Source organism: Eretmochelys imbricata, chromosome 3 (genome assembly GCF_965152235.1).
Source record: "Eretmochelys imbricata isolate rEreImb1 chromosome 3, rEreImb1.hap1, whole genome shotgun sequence".
Taxonomy (NCBI): domain Eukaryota; kingdom Metazoa; phylum Chordata; order Testudines; family Cheloniidae; genus Eretmochelys; species Eretmochelys imbricata.
In genome coordinates this window covers 145075368-145094586 of record NC_135574.1, presented here as the reverse complement: position 1 = coordinate 145094586, position 19219 = coordinate 145075368, and the positions used below count along the sequence as shown (strand labels likewise).

The window sequence follows — 19219 nt, the reverse complement described above, 5'->3', positions numbered from 1 at the left end:
GACTGCAGTGGTGAGGATTGGGACTGGTCTATAGAGTCTTTCATTTTCATCATTGGTTCGAATTCAGCCTGGATCTACAATTTGTAAATGACTTTTCCGTTGGATAGCTATGTGAAATACAAAAGGCATACAAAAGGCGTTGTAGTGGAATAGACTAATGGTCCATCTAGCCTACTATCCTATCATGGCAGTGGCTGGTACTTGATGCTTCAGAAGAAAGCAAATAAAAACTCAATATGCCCTTAAGCTAGGTATGTAATACCATATCATAAGGGAAATAATATTATGAGCCTAATTCTGATCTCAGTTACACTGGTTTTACATAAGTGTGACACTACTGGGCTAGATTCTTGGCCCCTCTTTGCCAGCCCACTGGGGCAAAGGGGCCATAGAGCTGTTTTAATTGGTCTCCTGAGCACTTCCCTAGTGGAAGGGGTATTCCCAAGAGAGGCAGAGCCAGTAGTGGCTCAGTGCTATCCTCACCCCTCAGCAGTGGGGCCTGACCAAGGGAAATGGGGCCTGCCAGGAGGGCCATTGCCCAGGGGGATGCAATTTAGAGCAGCCCTAAGACTATACAAGAGCAGCCCAAGGATTAGGGAGCAGCAGAGATGATATAAACCACCCCTGCCCTGCCTCCAGGCCTGTGCCAAGTGCAACTCAGCCAGATGGCCAAATCTTGCTCACTGACTTCAATAGAGGTTCTCCCGTTTTATACCTATCTGTGGGAGCAGAATTAGGTCCCTTATATTTTTATAAATATAAGGGATATATATATATATATATATATATATATATATATATATATATATATATATATATGGGACCTCTAAGCACTTTATAAACTTAAAAATTTGAATACAAACTATACACAAGGATTCCTTCAAGTGTACAAGCCCTGCTACATACATTTCAGGACACAAAGTGAAGAAAACCTTTATCCTACTGCAGCTCCAGGAGGGATTTAGATTTGCAGAATGTAGTTGCTCCCACTGAAATTTGGCCAGGACACTAACGTTCAAATAATCTTACTCAGAGCACCTTCAATAACCAGAAAAGTTTGAGATCTCAGCTTTGGGTAGTGCCTGCAGCAGCACACTGCCCCCTAGAAACATGGTCTGGCATCAGTTTAGAACTAATTCAGAAGGAAGAGTCCTGCTCACAATTGCTACCTCGCACACTGGACCTACACTGTTGCTTGGAGATTTCCCATCCAAATGTGCAACCAGACCAACAGAACATTGCTTGGCTTTGATGAAAGCAAAGGAGATAACAAACCAAGGTAAAACATCAAAATATGGTCAACTGTACACTGCAGAGCCAAGAAAATAAATTAGCTTGACACCACCACAAGATAAATAAAGTTATCTTCATTAGGAAGTGCTAAAAAGCTACTGTCCAATGTATCCCAGAACTTTTGAGTCTTCTCTGAGCTGTTCATAATGACATCTAGGTCTCCTTCCTGAGGGGTTACGATCAGTTCATAGCCCTTCAATGTGCCCACTTTTATCTACACTGAATTTTCTCCCCTGTCATGTTGCCCAATTTTCTAGTCTTATAAAATTCCTCTTCATTCTTCCAAGTCTTGATTAATCTAAATGACTGAGTCATCAGCAAATTTCACCACCTCACTATTCATCCCATCTTCCAGGAGGATATTAAACATATTGAAAACAGGTCCTATTACTGATCCTTGAGAGACTGCAACATGCTTTTTGTGTTGCTTTTTGTCTTTTAACAAGTTATTAATATATGCCAAAATTTACTTCTTGCTCTCTGGTTACTAAGTTTCCTTAACAGTCTTTTGTGAGGGACTTTATCAAAAGCCTTTTGAAAAGCTAAACACATTTATTTCCTCGTTTATCGCTATTTTCTTAACTCTTTCAAACAATTCTGTCATCTTAGAAAGGAAGCATTTACCATGACAGAAACTATGCTACCATTACTGATCCTGGATTATCTGGACATCACTCCTCTAAATGCTTTATTAATGTAACCATTTTCTGATCTATTTTTCCCAGGCACTGAAGTAAGTTGTCAATACATTCTTAGAATTTCCCTTAGCACTATTTAAAAAAATTGGTACAAGGGTGGCAATCCTTCAGTCCTCCAGGGAATAAATTCTTTCTAATGATATATTACATATTTTTGTTGAACTCTTGCATAAGACCAATCCATTTCTGGTGATTTATTGCAAAAAATATAGGAATTATTTATAATAAAACTATTGCCATCTCAGTCCGGTAACTTACTGGACAGATTTCAAACACAAGTATACAGCAAACTGCATCCTTCTAGACACCTGCAGCAAAGATGCCACAAAAAGGTATGGCCCCCAGAGCCCAAACTCTAGTCTCAATCCTCGAGGATGTCCCTCCCAGTCCAGGTTGAAGCACATTGGTGAGGCAATATGTGGGGCGGGGGGGAGGGGGGTAACCACTCATGGGTCACCGCTCATGCAGTACCTATTCTGCAGATTGATCGGAAGATTTCAACTCTCTGAGGTGGTCAATGTCAGTTTGGCATTTTTCAACACTAAATTAATTGAAGAATATGTTAAATCCCACAAATTAGTTAAAGGAGTATAAGAATTTAAACCCGTCGAACCAGCCCTCCCCTCCCACCAGCTTTTTCACAGAAGGGAAAGAGGCAGAAGAAAAGATCAAGAAGTCCAACTTGCATCACATTCTGCTGCATGGTCCCCTGGACCAGAAGGAGATTGAGGCCTCAGAGAACAAACAAAAAGCAAGGCCTTTAGACTATATAGATGCCAGGGACTCTGCCAGAAAAGTTGGCCCCTCTGTGGTACTTCCCTGCTTCTTTATCTTCCCTATTAATATGGCTCTTGCAAAAGCTATCAACCTACTGGCTTCCCTCCTTGCACAAAGCTTCCTTCTGGGAGGATGGGGGTGAGTTAATGCTGCTTGGATATGTCATACAGAGATGCCATGGAGAGTAGCTGCTTCTCCTGGCTAATTCCTTCCCGATCAATGGAGCACACCACCACAGAGCAGCAACGCAATGACTTCCACAGGCTTGAGCAAAAGACAGAAGCGTGCTGCTTAGCAACTCCTCCAGTTCTGTGCTTACTGCTTCTACTTTTTGCCATTGGAAATGCAGAGGCACTTCAGATCCAAAGGCAGAGGGAATTTGAAAGCAAAGAGTGAAATTCTGTTGCTATTGACTTCAGTGGGGGCAAGATTTCACCCAAGACTCTGACGATCATGCCCATTGCACAGATTCAGATATACATTTAACTCACAATTGAAATACATATAGCAATGGGAGGAGCCAGGATCAACTTTTTTTTTTTTTTTTTAAAGTGTCCATAATTTTGTTATCCCTGATTTCACAGCAATTTTACAGGAAATTCTGTTTTCAATGAGAGATTTCCAATTTCCCACCTGTAAATTGCTCCACCAAGGAACCCTGTCCATGTTGGCCCCATTGTAACAGAAAACATGTAGTTCCCTCAGTCCTCTAATGTAAACAAGTAGAGGATAGTCCTTCTAAGACTGTAAGCTCTTCAGTGCAGGGACTGACTTTTATTTTGTGTTTATACAGAACTTAGCCCTTCATCCTTATAAGAACTTTTGGCTGTTATTGTAATACAAATAATAAACAGTAATACTTTTTTAGTTTTCATCAAAATCTTAACACATGCTCACTGAGCATGCTCTGGTGCTATTTTACAATCACTTTTAACTTTAGTTTAATTATTTCCCCCAAAACTTATTTTAACTCATCATGCAAAACTAGCTGGGCAAAGATTTAAAATTGAGCTGTTATGAGTTATTGATGAATAAAAACTTAACTTTCTTTTAATTTAAAAAGTAGCCAAAGGGATCTTCCTCAGCATTTTCAGAAATGTTCACCTATGGGTTGAGACTAAACATAGAAAGTTAAAGTCTTCATGAGATTTTTTCAGAAGATTACGAGCTGAGCTGAGCAAATACTAAAAGAATATTCACAAATAACTGTTCATTTAAAAAATGATTAATTTGTGACCCTTTTTATTTTTTGTTAGCCAGGGATGATCTTTTTTCCTCACAAAGCACCTTAAAGTCTATGATTCTATGATTTGTGAAAATAAGCAACCATAGGAAGATCCGCACTGCAAGTGTTTGTGTGAACAACTGGAAACCTTTGATTTCCCCCCTACTGTTTACAGAAGTTTCATTCTTCCACTCAGGAAGAAGAAACAGCATGTGAGTTGTGTGAGCAACCACTTTCCGCAAAAATAGCAAATAATGAATAGTAAATAAATAAAAACAAGCAGAGCAGATCAATGAGAACTCATAGGCTGAATGAGGCTTGTATGAACAGTACGGTTTGCATTTTTGGAATAATGAACAAAATCTCGAGAAAATTGAAGTCTGCTCACAAATAATTTGCAAGCAAACTAAAGGGCAACATTTAGTGAATAAATTATTCATTACAAATATTATAGTTTGCCCTCGTATAGTAATAAATGAGAACAAGTGAACAAGTATCTATAATAGCACTCTCTCTGTTTATAGCCTTAATTATTATTTTAAAATATAATCAGTTCTGTCTCCATTTCTATAAACTCCTCCTGAATTACTGAATTACCAGAGGTCAGGTGGGTGGGGGAGGCAGAGGTCATCAGATAACACAAATGAAGGTGCATTATAGATTGCAAAAGAACCTGGATCACAAGCAATTCCTTACCATTGAGCAGTGGCATCACATCATCTCTGTCGACTTGAAATAAGTTCAAATTCTTTATTGTGAACTCTAGATATGCAATAAAAACTAAAATCAGGTACTGCACCTAACTTCTAAAGTTTCACTCCTCCCAAATGAAGGGAGTAGGAAGACACTCTCTCAGGAAATCTGACAAATCCCCCAAATCCCAAGTTTCCTAAGAAGTTCCCAAGAGACCAAATTCTAAAGGAGACTAGAGGCCAGGCCCTCAGAGAGTCTAAAATGATTTTAGTGGAGCTGCACCCACTTACAACATCTGAAGACCTGATCTCTAAAGAAATTCCCATAGGACCAGCTGAAGAGGAGCAAAGGTAGGGCAATTCCTCTAGAACAATAGTTCTTAATGCGTGGCGCAATTAGCATACAGCTGCAGCCCAGCTGTGTGCTAAAAAAAATTCAAAATTTGCCACTCTGGTCTCAGAGAACAGCAGTGTTAGTCTGTATTCGCAAAAAGAAAAGGAGTACTTGTGGCACCTTAGAGACTAACCAATTTATTTGAGCATAAGCTTTCGTGAGCTACAGCTCACTTCATCGGATGCATACTGTGGAAAATACATGCATCCGATGAAGTGAGCTGTAGCTCACGAAAGCTTATGCTCAAATAAATTGGTTAGTCTCTAGGATGCCACAAGTACTCCTCCACTCTGGTCTGGCAGGGAGCAGGGCTGGCTGAGGGGAAGACAGCATCTTGCAGCCTACACCAGCGTTCCTGCCAGCAGAGGACTGGTAAGTGCTGCAGTGGGATAGGGGGTGGAAGAGTGAGTCTGTGGATAGGTTTTTTGTGGGGGAGGGCTCTAGGAACTAGGGGTTTGTCCCAGGTTTTAGGTGGGGCTCTGCTCCTGACCCCCTTCTCGGGTCCTGGCTGCCGACCCCTCCAGGTGCTCTGCTCCTGGCTGGTGCTGGGGGTCCCGGCTGCTGCCTGGCTCCCTGCTGCGGTGTGGTTCCCAGCCACCTGCACAGCCTGCACCCAGGACTCCACTCCTGGCCCCATTCTGGGTGGGGATGCTGGGCATAGAGGACTGTGGGCTATATTAGGGTAGGGGCATTGTGGTTCTCAGCCCGCGGCCCGCAATGATAAACAGGTTGAGAACCACTGCTCTAGAAGGAAGAAAAGAGAGATTCTCTGGGGTATCAGGAGAGAGGGAGTCTTCTAGATGCAGAGGAATAGGGGCTTAGGACATCAATTGCCCCATTTTTTGTATAAACCCCTGGGGTCTGATTCAGTTCAGTAACTTAGGAGCCAAGGATGTAGTTCTCACAGCTAGAGGTAACAGAGCAGAATGATGAAAAAAAATGGGTTTGAGCCATTTTGTTTACCTATAACCCTGGCTGCTGCCTCTCGTAAAAGAGGCTGTGGGTTCTTTAGGTAGGCTATGCTCCCAAGTAAGAAGTCCCCCACCATTCTCCTGCATTTCCTCACCTAGAAAACAACAAGAGATACACAGTAAAGACTCTCCTTCCCACTTGGGCCAGTCATGTGGGACAGCATGGAGCTCACCACTGTCCCTGGATCAAAGGACACCTTCACACAGCTTGGATTTAAGTGCAGAGAGGATTCATTAACCACCTATGATTGGGGGACTAGTTTAGTTACGCTTTCAAGGCTCTCACATCCTGACCTTGATGATATGAAATCTGGTACTGACCAGCAGGCACTGATGCTAGGAATGTCCCTACAGTAAAAGAAGCATTTAGAGTCAAAGAGACATCCTTTTAAAAACTGGAAGTCGAATTTCCTGTTCCCAACCCCATTGAAAACCCAGAGTTCACTGACCAGAAATTTGCACATCTCTTGCAAGACCTGAAGATGATCACTCAGTGTCATTTGTCTGAATAAGTTCCTGGGCTGGTTCCATCCCATTACCTGTGCACACTCTGCCAAGGTGTCTCCACATGCCTGCAAGATAAAGAAAGACATGGAGGAGTTCCTGCAGTTACAAAAATTGAAAGCTGATGATTGGTGAGAAAATACAACCGGAATGAAGAATAAGGTCAAAGACTCCTGGGACATGGGAAGTGAAGGGACAGGTCAGGTACCTCTTGCCTCTCGTCACAGGGTAAGATTGAGGATGGTTGAGGATAAGATTCTCGACTGGAACATGGCTGTAGAGAGGAACTTCCACATGGCTGGAGGTCCTGAAAATTCAGGTTCCTTAGCTCTGACTCACCTTGAGTATCTCATGATTATTCCTCTGCATGACCAGCATCAGAGGCACCAGAGCACAGTAGATTTCATTATGGATGACAGGTCCAGGTTTATATTTGTTCACACATTTCAGCATTTTGCCAAAGGCAATGATGGCAGAAATGCGCACTTTTTCTCTCTCCTGTGAATGACACAAAGATGGAGAAACCTCTCAGGGTGAAAGACTCCTGCCATCAACTACTGCAATTATCTCCACACAACGTAAGTGACATCATCAGCACTGTCAATTAGCACAATCTTTAGATGAAGAGAGGCAAGGTGCAAAGCAGCATAATCTACATGTCAGTCAGCACTACCACAGCATATGAATCGTCTTATTGTGGTGGACTCGGTCCTATGGCTGTTTGGTGATTTGATTGAGTTTCCTGAGGTCCTTATCACAAAAATCATGACCACCACCAGCACTCTTGCTGGCAGTCTGTGAGAAAGCACCAAGGAATCAACAGAAAGGAAAGAGTATGTACAACAAGGGAAGATGAGGAAAGAAAGGTAAGGGATGAGGAAGGCATGAAAGGAAAAAGATTAAAAAAGAATATGGGCGAAGGAGGGAGATAACACCAAAATACTAAAAGAAAGGGGGAATAAGAGGATGGAGGAAAAGAAGGGATTATTAACCAATATTGAAAAATTAGCTTGAAAAAACATACACCAAAATATACATAAAGAAAGAAAAAATTGCTGTGAATGAATGGAAAAAGAAAAGAGAGTAACACAAAAGCAAGCAAGACCGATTAGTAACAAGATCTTTTATTCAATCCACAACACTCTGCCTTGTACCTGAAGTTCTGCTAGATCAGTGATGTGTTGGTAGAATTCTGTGGCCTGCTCAATACATATTACCTGGGTTGCTGGGCTCTATTTATGGCCCTGCAAACAGATATAACTCGGGGTAATGAGATGAAAGGACAATGTAGGTTGGTCCAACTGGAAACATATCCTATCATTGAGGGTCTTTTGGACTGTGGAGGTTTCCCAAGGGAAATGGTGGAAATCTGTGTTTTAATTATTTAAAAAATTAGATTAGAGAAAGCTCTGAAGGAACAAATGTCTATTTGCTCTCTCAGATATGGAAGTGACTTAATAGGCCTTTCCTATGCCCTGTCTGTAGGATTCTCAGCATTACTGCACTGTCTGCTGTGCCTTGCTTGTTGATTATTTGTATTCTGAAGAATTTCTGACTCTTCATCATTTGTGCTTTGTGAAAGTGCTCATCATATGAAAGGCGGGAACAGCACAGGCCCATATACTCAAAGCGAACTAAACAAGCAAACAAGTATTGGAGGCTCTGTGCCTTCAGCCACTCCGTTCACTGTATTCTCTGTAACTACCACACTCCTTTGCATAATACTGTGCACACATGTGGAGTCGTTCAGGGTATTGCCTTACATCAGTAATTAGCTGCCAAAGAGGCCGGACGATATAGCAGAATGCAACCTTGACCTCTTCCCCTTCCATGTAGTAAATGATATTTCGTAGGGCTTTCACGGCCTGCTCTGCAATCCTCTCCTCTTTCTCTTTTAAGAACTCCCGGAGGACTGGAAGGTGATTTCTGAGATGTGTCACCTGCACAGAAGCAGCAGCCTGTTAAAAGCTACGAGAACTGGCAGAATAGGATTAGTCAAACTAAAAATGCAATTCATTTAGTCTTTGGGGGCAGAGGGATTAATTAGTAATTTGTAAACTATTTCTCATTTTGGAAGATGCAAATGTAACAAATGTAAGTATTCCCTGGATTGTCTGAACAAATAATTTTCAGACTACAAGTGGCTTATCCACAGTTTGCCAACTGCCTGCTCCAGGTATCCATAACTCAGGATTTGTGGTTGGTCACAAAGTACAGTTTCTGCTGCCTGATTGATGACTCAACCTATTTAACTGGAGATCAACAAAAGGTGAGTATCCAGTCCTGAATAACAAACTTTCATTACAAGTTTGTGACACTTTAAGGATTTATGAATATTTCCATACTGGCAGTCATCATAATATTCACAAATAACCAATTGTGTGACACTATGAATTCCAGTTAACCAGGGTAGAGTGGGTTATTCACTAAAAAATTAATAAACATGGCTTTTCATTATGCAATCAATTCTAAAAATTACCAGTGACAGAACAACGTACTATACAATGTCTTATTTTATGTTTATTATATCCCTTTTCTAATGTGTGTTTTACAATGAAAGGATAATTTTTTCCTCATTCCAAGACTGCATTGTCATCTACGGGAACTCATTTAAGTGTTACCTCCCAAGCCACGATCAAGTCCAGTAATTTTATTTCTTCTTGGTTTGGTTTTACTCTGTTTCAGTGACACCAACGCAAGTGCCTTTGTTCTCACATAATTGCTCTGCATTCGGTTCTGAGTTACCATCTTTTCTAGTGTATTTTTCTGGGGTTTGTTTTATAAGTGAATAATATCTCTCTCACCTTCCCTGTATGGAGAGCTAAATTACTAATTCCTCTGAGTCCCAGCAGTCTCATGATGGGATTTGGCTCTTGGATCCATTTTTTCAGTGGGGCCAAGACATCGAGTTCCAGACTCCAGGCCACAGAACGGTGCCAGAGCAGCTACAAGCAACACAAAGTGAGACACAGCCAATTAACAACAGGCTTTCCAGTTCTATTCTCTGGGTAGATATCATCTTTCTCCTGAGAAATAAACTTTGTCATGTCGAGAAAACTCACACCTCACCCAGAGGTTTAAGCCAGCCATTTTGAGCTCTGGGTTAAACAGCTGTTCTCAAGATCAGACTAATGATTAGATTTGAAGGGAAATCTCCCTTACTGAAATGGTAGAAGTGATGGATTTCACTGAATTAGATTAGAGGTCATTTCATAGAATATCAGGGTTGGAAGGGACCTCAGGAGGTCATCTAGTCCAACCCCCTGCTCAAAGCAGCACCAAGTCCCCCAATTTTTGCCCCAGATCCCTAAATGGCCCCCTCAAGGATTGAACTCACAACCCTCGGTTTAGCAGGCCAATGCTCAAACCGCTGAGCTATCCCTCCCCCCGGGGGTTAATAGAGATGACCCCCAAGAACTGAAAAGTGAAAACCACAGATAAAATGTACCATTTAATATGGTCCAAGAGAGCTAGAACCATCTCCTAGGTGATCTGTCTCCATCCCAACAATACTTGCTGTTGAAATCTTCTACTGCATATGCCCCATTCACTTTTGGAATAGGCCTGGAGCAAGATGTTCTCTAGAACTCCAGCTCTGCAAACAGCTAAAGAAACTTACCTGAGCATAGAAGGCCCTGGACATAATTTTATCATGCTCATTCTCACTGTTGAGCAGTGGGATCAGCTTGTTAAAAATCCTGTGCAGATGAAGAGGCTTGAAATGCTTCACCATGGCACTGCAACAGGACACAAACATACCTGTGTGTTATCAGGTGAAAAATGAATTGTGTAGCAAGTTCCTGGAGCAAAGACCCCAACTGGTTCCAGGCTGATGAATGAGTGGCTTTTGTCTCTTACCTTGTGATCTCCATTATTCCACAATAGTAGTCACTGGGGCTGGACAGCAGGTCCCACCCTCTGTGTTCCTCCACATAGTCTAACACCTCAAAGTAACCAGCGCCTGAGAGCATGGTCTTCACAGCCTCCAGAGCACAGCTAGATTAAAAACAATGCCAGTGTTACTGAGTGACGTCAGCGCCACTCCTAGTAGCCACGTGAGTCTATAGAAACCCCAAGACACAGATACTGTATTATAACATAACATAACCTGCATCCTCAGCACCCTGTGTAATATTAACAAGAGAGTGTAGAGACCAGAAATGGGAAGGGGGAGCTGAGTGATTATTTAATCTAGGTGTGAATATTGAAGTAATGGGAGAAGGACTCTGGGAGCCATTTCTTCTCATTTCTGCTCAGATATTGCACTTAGTTTCTGTATGCATGATACAAAGACTATCCATTTTGTCCATTCTTTGTAAGTAAGGGAGCCCTGCTGACTGCATGGAAATGTAACACACAGTGAGATAAACCACACATGCTCAACAGTACGGAAATACTATAGGAGTTACAACCAGACTAATAAGAACCTTGACTTTTCAGTAATTACCTGGAAGGATCGAATGCCTTGGGCCTGTGCCCCTGGCCACACTCTTTCCTGTATACCACCATGTTCTCTAATGGGTTCTGCTCGATGACTCGCTGGACATGACTAAGCACTGCCAATAAGAGGCGGGGGTAAAGTTCCTGCACTGCATCTCTGCAGCCAGGGACCGAGAGCATCTCACACAGTGCACAAGTTACCTGAAGAGGGTAAAAGAAGATTCTGTTACTCTTTTTTCTTAGAAAGAAATGCAAAGGGTGTTAAATTGACTCCCCAGGATACTCAGACACAAAGCTCATCTAAGTTCTCAAGGCTTTAAGGAAAGGGAGGGCCAGTATAAATCTGTGATCAAATGAGGAATTTTCCAGGCCCTGAGGGGACAGCAGAGTGTCCCCCCTTCCCTACAGGGCAGTCCCCCTTATATACAGATGCTCCCCAGGTTACGCAAACCCAAGCTTACGGAAAAACTTCTATAAGCTAGAAATAGGAGGGTTTTTTGTTTGTTTTTTTGTGTAATGGCTGGAGATACATTTCCAACTTACGCAAATTTTGACTTATGCAAGGCGTTCTGAAACAGAACGCTTGCGTAAGTTGGGGAGCGTCTGTAGTACTAAAAAGAAAACATCCCTAAAGGCTTTGCTTTTCCAGTTCTATCTTTTGCTGTCAAAAAAAAAAAAAAAAAACAGCCTATGAAATGCCCAGATACTCACAGCAACAGGCTGGAGGGAGGTCTCATCATCAGAGATACTGCTATTGACTTTTTGGACTGGTTTCTCCTCCAGGATTGTTATCAGCAGCTGAAGAACATTGAGGGTGGTTTCTCTTCTGGTGCCCAGGAACCTCCATATCTCAGTTGTGTTGCTACAAATTTAGAGGCCCAATTAAAATAATACTTTGTACTTCTATAACAACTTCCATTCAAAGATCTCAGAGGGCTGCAGTGAAACAAGCCTCACAACACCTATGTGCAGTACTGTGAGTAAATATAATTATTCCCATTTTACAGATGAAGAAACCGAGTCTCAGAGCTATAAAGTGATTTGCTCATGGTCAAACAATGAGACACTGACAGCTGGGTAAAGAACCCAGGGGTCTCATGCTTAGCTCTGTGCTCAGACCACTAGATATGATGCATCCCTCATGAATGGACCTTCTACATGGATCAAACCTATACTGCTATAACTCGTCTCCCTATCCAAATACATTGATGATGTCTTGAGTAGAATCATACCCGTGGTCAGAGAGCAGAGAAGTAAGAAACAATGTGTCCTGGGAAAAGAAAAAACAAGGAAGAAGGGATTCCCCACAAATCATATAGACATGACACTGGTTCCATTTGCCACAACTGTGTGTTATTACACCAGGAAAGTAAGCTGTCTCATGGTTTCCAGTAAAGCCAGCCATGTCGTTTCCATACAGTCAACAGCCACTATCACACAGTATAGATTTTAACACATCAAATAATTAATCACAACTAGAACTGGTCAAAAACTTTTTAAAAATTGACCGAATTTGTTGTTAAAATTTCAACTTTTGCCAAATAGAAGATGAATTTTTTTGTGAAAATTATATCCTATTTTTCAACTAGCTCTAATCACAACCCAGTGCAATGGGGAGCGTAACATGAAATCCAAGTGCTTAAAATGCTGAAACAAAGAGAAAGAAGGAACATACATTTGGAGACTCAACACAGAAAGAGCACTGGCAAGCTTTCTACCTGTCCCATGGGAGAGCGTGGTCCAACAGGATAGGCACCACTTTCTTGGTGTTGTTTCCAGCCAAGAAGCACACTGCCCTCAACATTTCCTGCCTCGTAATGGGTTCATGGATGAGGCTGAGGCGCTGGTAAATGCCAGTCAGAGTGTCATCTACCTGCAGGAAAAGCAGAGTTAAAGGTTTTTTCCTATATTTGGGTGTATGTGTTTGTATGTTTGGGATGGAGGATCTTCTTCTTTATCCCCCTCGTGGTGAGTTTAAATCTCAGTGATCATCACTCAGCAATAGGATGAGTTCCCCTCTCCAAAGAAGACACCTTCCTAAAGAACAAAACAGGTCAATTTCTGGAGTGCAGGGGACTCCCAGAGAAACAGCAGATAGGTAAATATATTCCCAGACAAAACCCTTTTTTGGGCAGGCAGAGTTACAGCTGGAATTTTTCTACCTACCTACACACACATACACACTTACTTATGTCTTTTATACAAATAATTTATATATATATATATATATATACACACACACACACACACACACACACACACATATATACGTATGTGTACACACACACACACACACCTATCTATATATACATACACCTACCCTCCCCAAAACAGCAAACATATTTCTGTTACATGTCTTATTTCAGATTAAGACAAAACAACAATCAGTTGAGGAAATCTAAAGTCTTGTTGGGAGAGAGGACAATATGACCCCTCTATAACATTTTGCATCTTGAACTAACTCTCATTCCATAGGAAGCTGCACCTCCCCACAGGCTACAGACATCCCCTTTACAATTAAAGCTGCAGGAATTGGAATAAAGAAAGATAATATTTCCTTTCACTTACACACGCATATGCCATAGACAATAAGAATCTCATTAGAAGGTTGTGGTTCATGAAAAAGATATTTTGAAAGTCATGGAATTGAACAAGTTAAGGATTCACAAATCACCTTAACTATAACCCTACATTTCCATCTAATGAATATAGTATAACTACTACAAACTCTTTAGAAACACTATAGAAACCCTTTTCACAACTGTGAATGACAATGGAAGTGCCTCTCTTCTCTTCTCTGTGGGGATGTCGTAAGGCCTCAGCCTGTTTGTTTAATATTTCTGTAGTGTGGATAGCATACAGTGTGTATCAGCTTTCCTCACTCCTTTACTACCTTTACTCTACTTTCAGGTGTAACTTTCTCTCTCTCTCTCTCTCCTCTGTCCTCAGAAGCTCATTCAGTGTCTTGGGAGAGAAACATCAATTGGAGACTCATTTTGTCTCCCTTCTCCGAGCAGTGTTATGTGTTCACACAAGTTCTCCCCAGTATCATGGGTGGGTGCTGTGTCCCTGCTGCAAAGTTTGCCACCCCTCAGTCCAATGTTATTCAGTTTATTGAATTTACCAGTTCAACAAAACCTAGCACGAAGTTTATAAACTCCATAATCCTCACATAGTTCTCAGAGGTGTAACTATTCACAGCTAATAACTCCACAATTAAAAATACTACCGTCTAATATCGGTCTATGCACCAGATTTCACTGAGAACAAGAGACTAAATTGGAGTCTGTGGATCAAGTTGTCAGATACAACATTTCAAGAAAAGCAAAGTCAGAACACCTGCTAAAAGCAGAAAAAATCTAGAAAGGCTTCAAAATTGGGCTTATAATAGAAGCTACTTTATGGGCTTAACCATAGAGTCATTATTGTGTCTCCATAAGACACCCCAATCTACACTTTTAACTAGACTATGAGGGAATGGCAGCGCCTCAGCAAAAACAACATCTGCACCCAGATTCTGGTTTCCCCAAAAGAGGAGCCATTTCACAGCTTTCTTACAAAGTGCATTGGAACTAAGTCAATGGACAATTTCAGCACAGGGAGCTGGCAGCCGCACCTCCTGGCTCCAGAACAGGGAATTCTAACAGCGGCCCCTCTCAGCATCGCCTACCTTCTCCAGGTCAGCTCCCCGTTCTTCCAGAATCGCACTGAGCAGTTCTCCAGCTGCCCGAGATATTTTCTCCCTGGGATCTGTCAAACCATCAAGTGCTGTCAGAACCAGGTTTGTTAGCTGAAGTGGGGTAAAATATTCTGCAAAAGCCTAAAACAAACAGAAAAGAGCATGTCATGCTGACACAGTTCCTGCTGTCACCAGAGCTGGAGCGACCAACTAACAGACAAAATTCAGTTTTGAATGGAAGAAGAGATGGGGACACTATGCTTGGGACCTAGGAAATCACATGAACTGTGGGGATATTTGAATGTTTATCCAACATCCCTCAAAGATCCTTTTTCATATTTTAGATGCTTTGAAATTTTTAATTGAAAATATCTTGGTATATAAGTGTTTCAGCAATAATATTAAGTAGCAGCCTTAATTAAAGGCAACAAAACTGTACATTAAGTCCCATGTTCTCAAAAAAAGTTGGGGGGGCAAAGGTAGAGTTTAGGTGTTTTACAAAGTCCCCATCACTTAACATCCTACGTTTCCCAAATGCTTCAGCGATCCTACTTAGGAACTCCAAAGATCCTGCCTCTTCCCTACCTCTTCTTGCTCTGCATAGATACTATGGGGCCACGCAGATTTTATAAAGCATGCATCTCTTTACCAAAGTTTCTGTAAATATATCTTTCTGAAATATTTTAAATGAGCATATGCGCTAGATTTTTAACTGAATGTACAATATAAATCAATCAAGCTTTTTTCTATCTCTGGTTGAGAAACCCCACAAAAGTTAAACACTGAGTAAACCATCTCAAAAAATTTCAAAGAATTCTACTAAACACTGTCTAAATATGCACAGTATATGGTCCTAATCACCTTGTTATCCAAGTGCTTTACAAACATTATGAACTTATCCTCACAGCACTGCTATGAAGTAGGGAGTTATTGTATCCATTTTACAGATAAGGAATCAAAAGACAATGAAGGGACATGCCCAGGCTATCAGAGAAATTCCATAGCAGAGCTGGGAACTGAACCTGGCTCTCCTGAGGTCTAGTCCAAAGACTTAACCACAAGACCATCCTTTCTCCTCATCTTTACTCTGAAAATATTCACTTTTTTTTATGAAAATAATCTTTCTGTTAAAGTTACAAAGAATGTGAAAACAGGGGTTATAATTAGATCTAGTTGGGAAATGAGGTTTCCTCACACACACAGAAAATTTAAGCTGTTGAAAAATAAAAAAACTGAAAAATTTTGGCCAAAAATTTCAATTAGGAAAGGTTGAACCATTTCATTCTGACATTTCCAATCAAAACAAAATGGTTCAACGTTTACTAATCAAAACATTTCATTTTGGTTTGACATTAAATATACCTTTCCGTGCTGCACTGGTTCCCCATCAAGTTGTAGTTCACAAGCCTCATGACTGGATTCTCCCTCCGTGGACAGGTCTCCCTGGCCAGATTACATCTGTCAATATTCAGTGCCATCTCTTTTCTTGCTAATCCCCTGTGGTGTGCAATAGGAGTCTTCTCGCCACATGCATCATGGGAGTAGGTTGGCTATTGACACATCCCCAGAATACTGGACATTACATTACTTCCAGGAATGGTGTGGGGCCCAACTACACTGGCGTGACCTTATGTCACACTGCACAGAGTATGCCATTTTGAAGAGATCCCTACCCCCACCAGGCATGACTTTACACGAGATATGCGTGTGAGGTCACCCGGCAAGGGCAAGACAGTGTGCTCTTCAAAATTGCATCTTCCATGTGCCACATCAGACAAACACGTCTGGTTTTGTCTCAGTACTGCATGGGGAACAAACCATAGGAAAACAGAACTGTCCAGCTTTAAGCCACACAAATGGCCTGCCTGCATGGGAGATGTAGTCCAGCAGGGGATCACAGCACATAGAGGAGAATTGGGGCATGAGGAACCTGAACTACAACTCCAATAAGGCATTTCCAAATCCAACTTTTTGGTTTTCAGCCAAAAGGCTTTTTGTTTGGGGTATTTTGTTTTCTGATGAAAATTCCAAGTTTTCTGAGGAAACCAGACATTTGTCATACACAAAAACATTGTTTGGTCAAAAACCCAGTTTTTCAGTTGATTAAGAGTATCAATGGAAAAATTTTTAATATCTACACTCATACTATAACTGTTATTGAGCAGCTCCAAAATCAGGTTAATTTTTCACTACCTGTAACTCAAAAAAACACTTTGGCCAATTTTTTTCAAAAGAAAAAGCTTCCTTGGCCTTTACAGTAAATGCAAAATTAGGACAAATCAATTTTCCTAGCCAAAGTTGAAGGGGAGTTCAAATAGGGTTTATAAGGATATGTGGCTGCATCCTTCACTGTGGAGCTGTGATCAATGGCTCTCTAATACTCACATAGGGAAACACCGTTCATTATTCAGTGCATTGAGTGTAATTACCTTAGCGATTTGTGAGGTGTTATTGTAGAACACAGAGGGACTGTACGTTCCCAGATTTTTTAGCGTGTCTACCTTCTCCACTCCATGTCCCTTCTCAAGCTCTGGAACAGATACACTCATTTGTGTCATTTGTCATTTCTCACTTGGGTGACATTTCTTTCCGTACTTGTTAATGTTCTGAATGTGTCCATGATGCTAGCTAGAGGCAAGTCTACAGTTGGTTCAAAACTCAGTAGAATAGCTGGTGATGGATATAACACAACCATTGCCCTTGTGTACAGTGTATGAGCACCATTCACTGGATTCATAGCAGCCTGTGAATCAATATTTAATCTGGAAAATGGACTTCACTCTGGGCTATTCTTTCCTTTAACATGATGTTTTCCTTTTGAAACAGAGCTTCCCACCCTTAAGGAAAATTAAACCAATCATGGCCTCCCTCAGCCCCATCTCACACTGCTAAATGCCTCCCCAAAATGAGCAGTTACTTAGAGTAAACTGAGATCTTCAAAATATACTTCCTTACATACCTTCAGCAGTGGAAAATAGTTAATGTTGACACACAAAATATCATTATTGACACCTCAGTTAGCACCCATTGAAATGAATGGCTCAGTTCACACCTCAGAGATATTGTTTCAGGCTCTCTGCAAGCTCAGGTATACACCTCTACATTGGTTATACTTGGGTCATATTGTGAAGGTTTTCTTTTCAAACCATAATGGCCAGTGATTTTTTTTAAATGAAAGCAGAGATTTTGGAGAATGATTAAGAGGTTCGTCCACACTTTCTTCCTATCCCACAGCTACTCCTTCAAGCCCTCCCAGGGCGAGGTACTCCTCAGTTTGAGGAATACGACCTTAATACTAGATACTTGTTATAAACAACTGCATATACTGCATTTCATTTCTCTGTGTACTTTGCTCCTTCTCTTGGATTTCCCTTCCCTTATCCCTCTACCCCCCTCAGGGAAACATGCATTTATTTAGTGATACTCCCTGGCACAATAGTTCTGTTCCAGCACTGATAAGCTCATCAAGGCATCATCATGTCTCTGTACTCCGTGCAAGGCACTGCAGGCTCAACAGGAAACATATTCTAAATAATAAATAAATAAATAGCAGCAGCTGTAGCCCACTTCACTACTTTCCTGATGATGCAGTGCCGTGCTATAGAATAACAGAAATTATTACTTTAGGACTTTGAAACTAATCTGTTGGTAATAATAAGAAAGGTTTGTAAGTGTTAGCTGCAAGGAGGAAGTTTTCAGTTTCCAGTGATGTAGAAAAAGGGTGTTTACTTACGCTTTTTAAGTAGCTGGATACAATACAAGTTGTATACTGCCCGGGCTGCCAAGAAGCAGATGTTGTCCACCTGGTCATGGCATCGAAGGGCAAGCAGCCTAACAAGGCGACCCAGTCTGCTGAATTCAATTGATGTCTAATTAAAAAGAGAAGAAGCCAATTAGCAATAGATATAACAGGGTGTATGATCATCAGGCAATATATGGGCACACCTGGGCCTTGTGCCTGTTAACATGCTTATGATGGGTGTGTGTAGATTGGTTGTCGAGCACACACCCTGGAGCACATTATCATGCTTATAAAACTGCATATCTTTAAACACTGAAAATGTTTATGGCATTTAAATATGCCAACAAAAGCCGCATAATCAAACAGTATATCCAATAATAGTCATCATCAACACAAAGGTAAAGGGCCTGATTCTCTGCTTCCCTGCACCTCGTCTTTAATCATTTACACCTGGGCAAACAAGGGCCAAAATACTATTATTCTGACTATGTACAATTTTACATGTTGGGGAACTGCACTGGTGTTAGCAAGGTGAAAATTTCAGAGAAAAGAGGGCAGTGTAGACAAACTCTAAGAATGCAGTGTGAGCCTTGAAGATTTCCCAGTTTGTTTCTGAAGCGCCTGTGGGTGACTTGACACACTTCACCAATGCGACACAGATGATTTCAGTGCTGTCTCTCTTAACATACACTGCATGAGACTGGAATCAGGCCCAGAGGCTGGGGTGATCCTGTCATAGGGTTACTTAGAGATGTATTGTTTTTATTTAATAAGAATTAATTCTGAATAATGTTTATTGTGTGT

At 41.3% G+C, this 19219-nt stretch overlaps 1 protein-coding gene across 1 annotated transcript in view; it reads right to left on the bottom strand.

Moving 5' to 3' along the window:
• The window catches only part of LOC144262213 (maestro heat-like repeat-containing protein family member 1), a 62198-nt gene that overhangs the window by 2870 nt on the left and 40109 nt on the right, over positions 1-19219 (bottom strand). Inside the window, exons 27-40 of the mRNA XM_077811887.1 lie at positions 18407-18542; positions 17103-17203; positions 14665-14814; positions 12713-12867; positions 11706-11856; positions 11002-11195; positions 10413-10550; positions 10174-10291; positions 9359-9499; positions 8318-8494; positions 6894-7052; positions 6500-6622; positions 6043-6145; positions 4690-4755 (exon numbers count right to left, since the gene is read on the bottom strand). Of these exons, the coding sequence (XP_077668013.1) occupies positions 4690-4755; positions 6043-6145; positions 6500-6622; positions 6894-7052; positions 8318-8494; positions 9359-9499; positions 10174-10291; positions 10413-10550; positions 11002-11195; positions 11706-11856; positions 12713-12867; positions 14665-14814; positions 17103-17203; positions 18407-18542 (1912 nt within the window). The remainder of the gene's footprint in view (positions 1-4689; positions 4756-6042; positions 6146-6499; positions 6623-6893; positions 7053-8317; positions 8495-9358; positions 9500-10173; positions 10292-10412; positions 10551-11001; positions 11196-11705; positions 11857-12712; positions 12868-14664; positions 14815-17102; positions 17204-18406; positions 18543-19219) is intronic.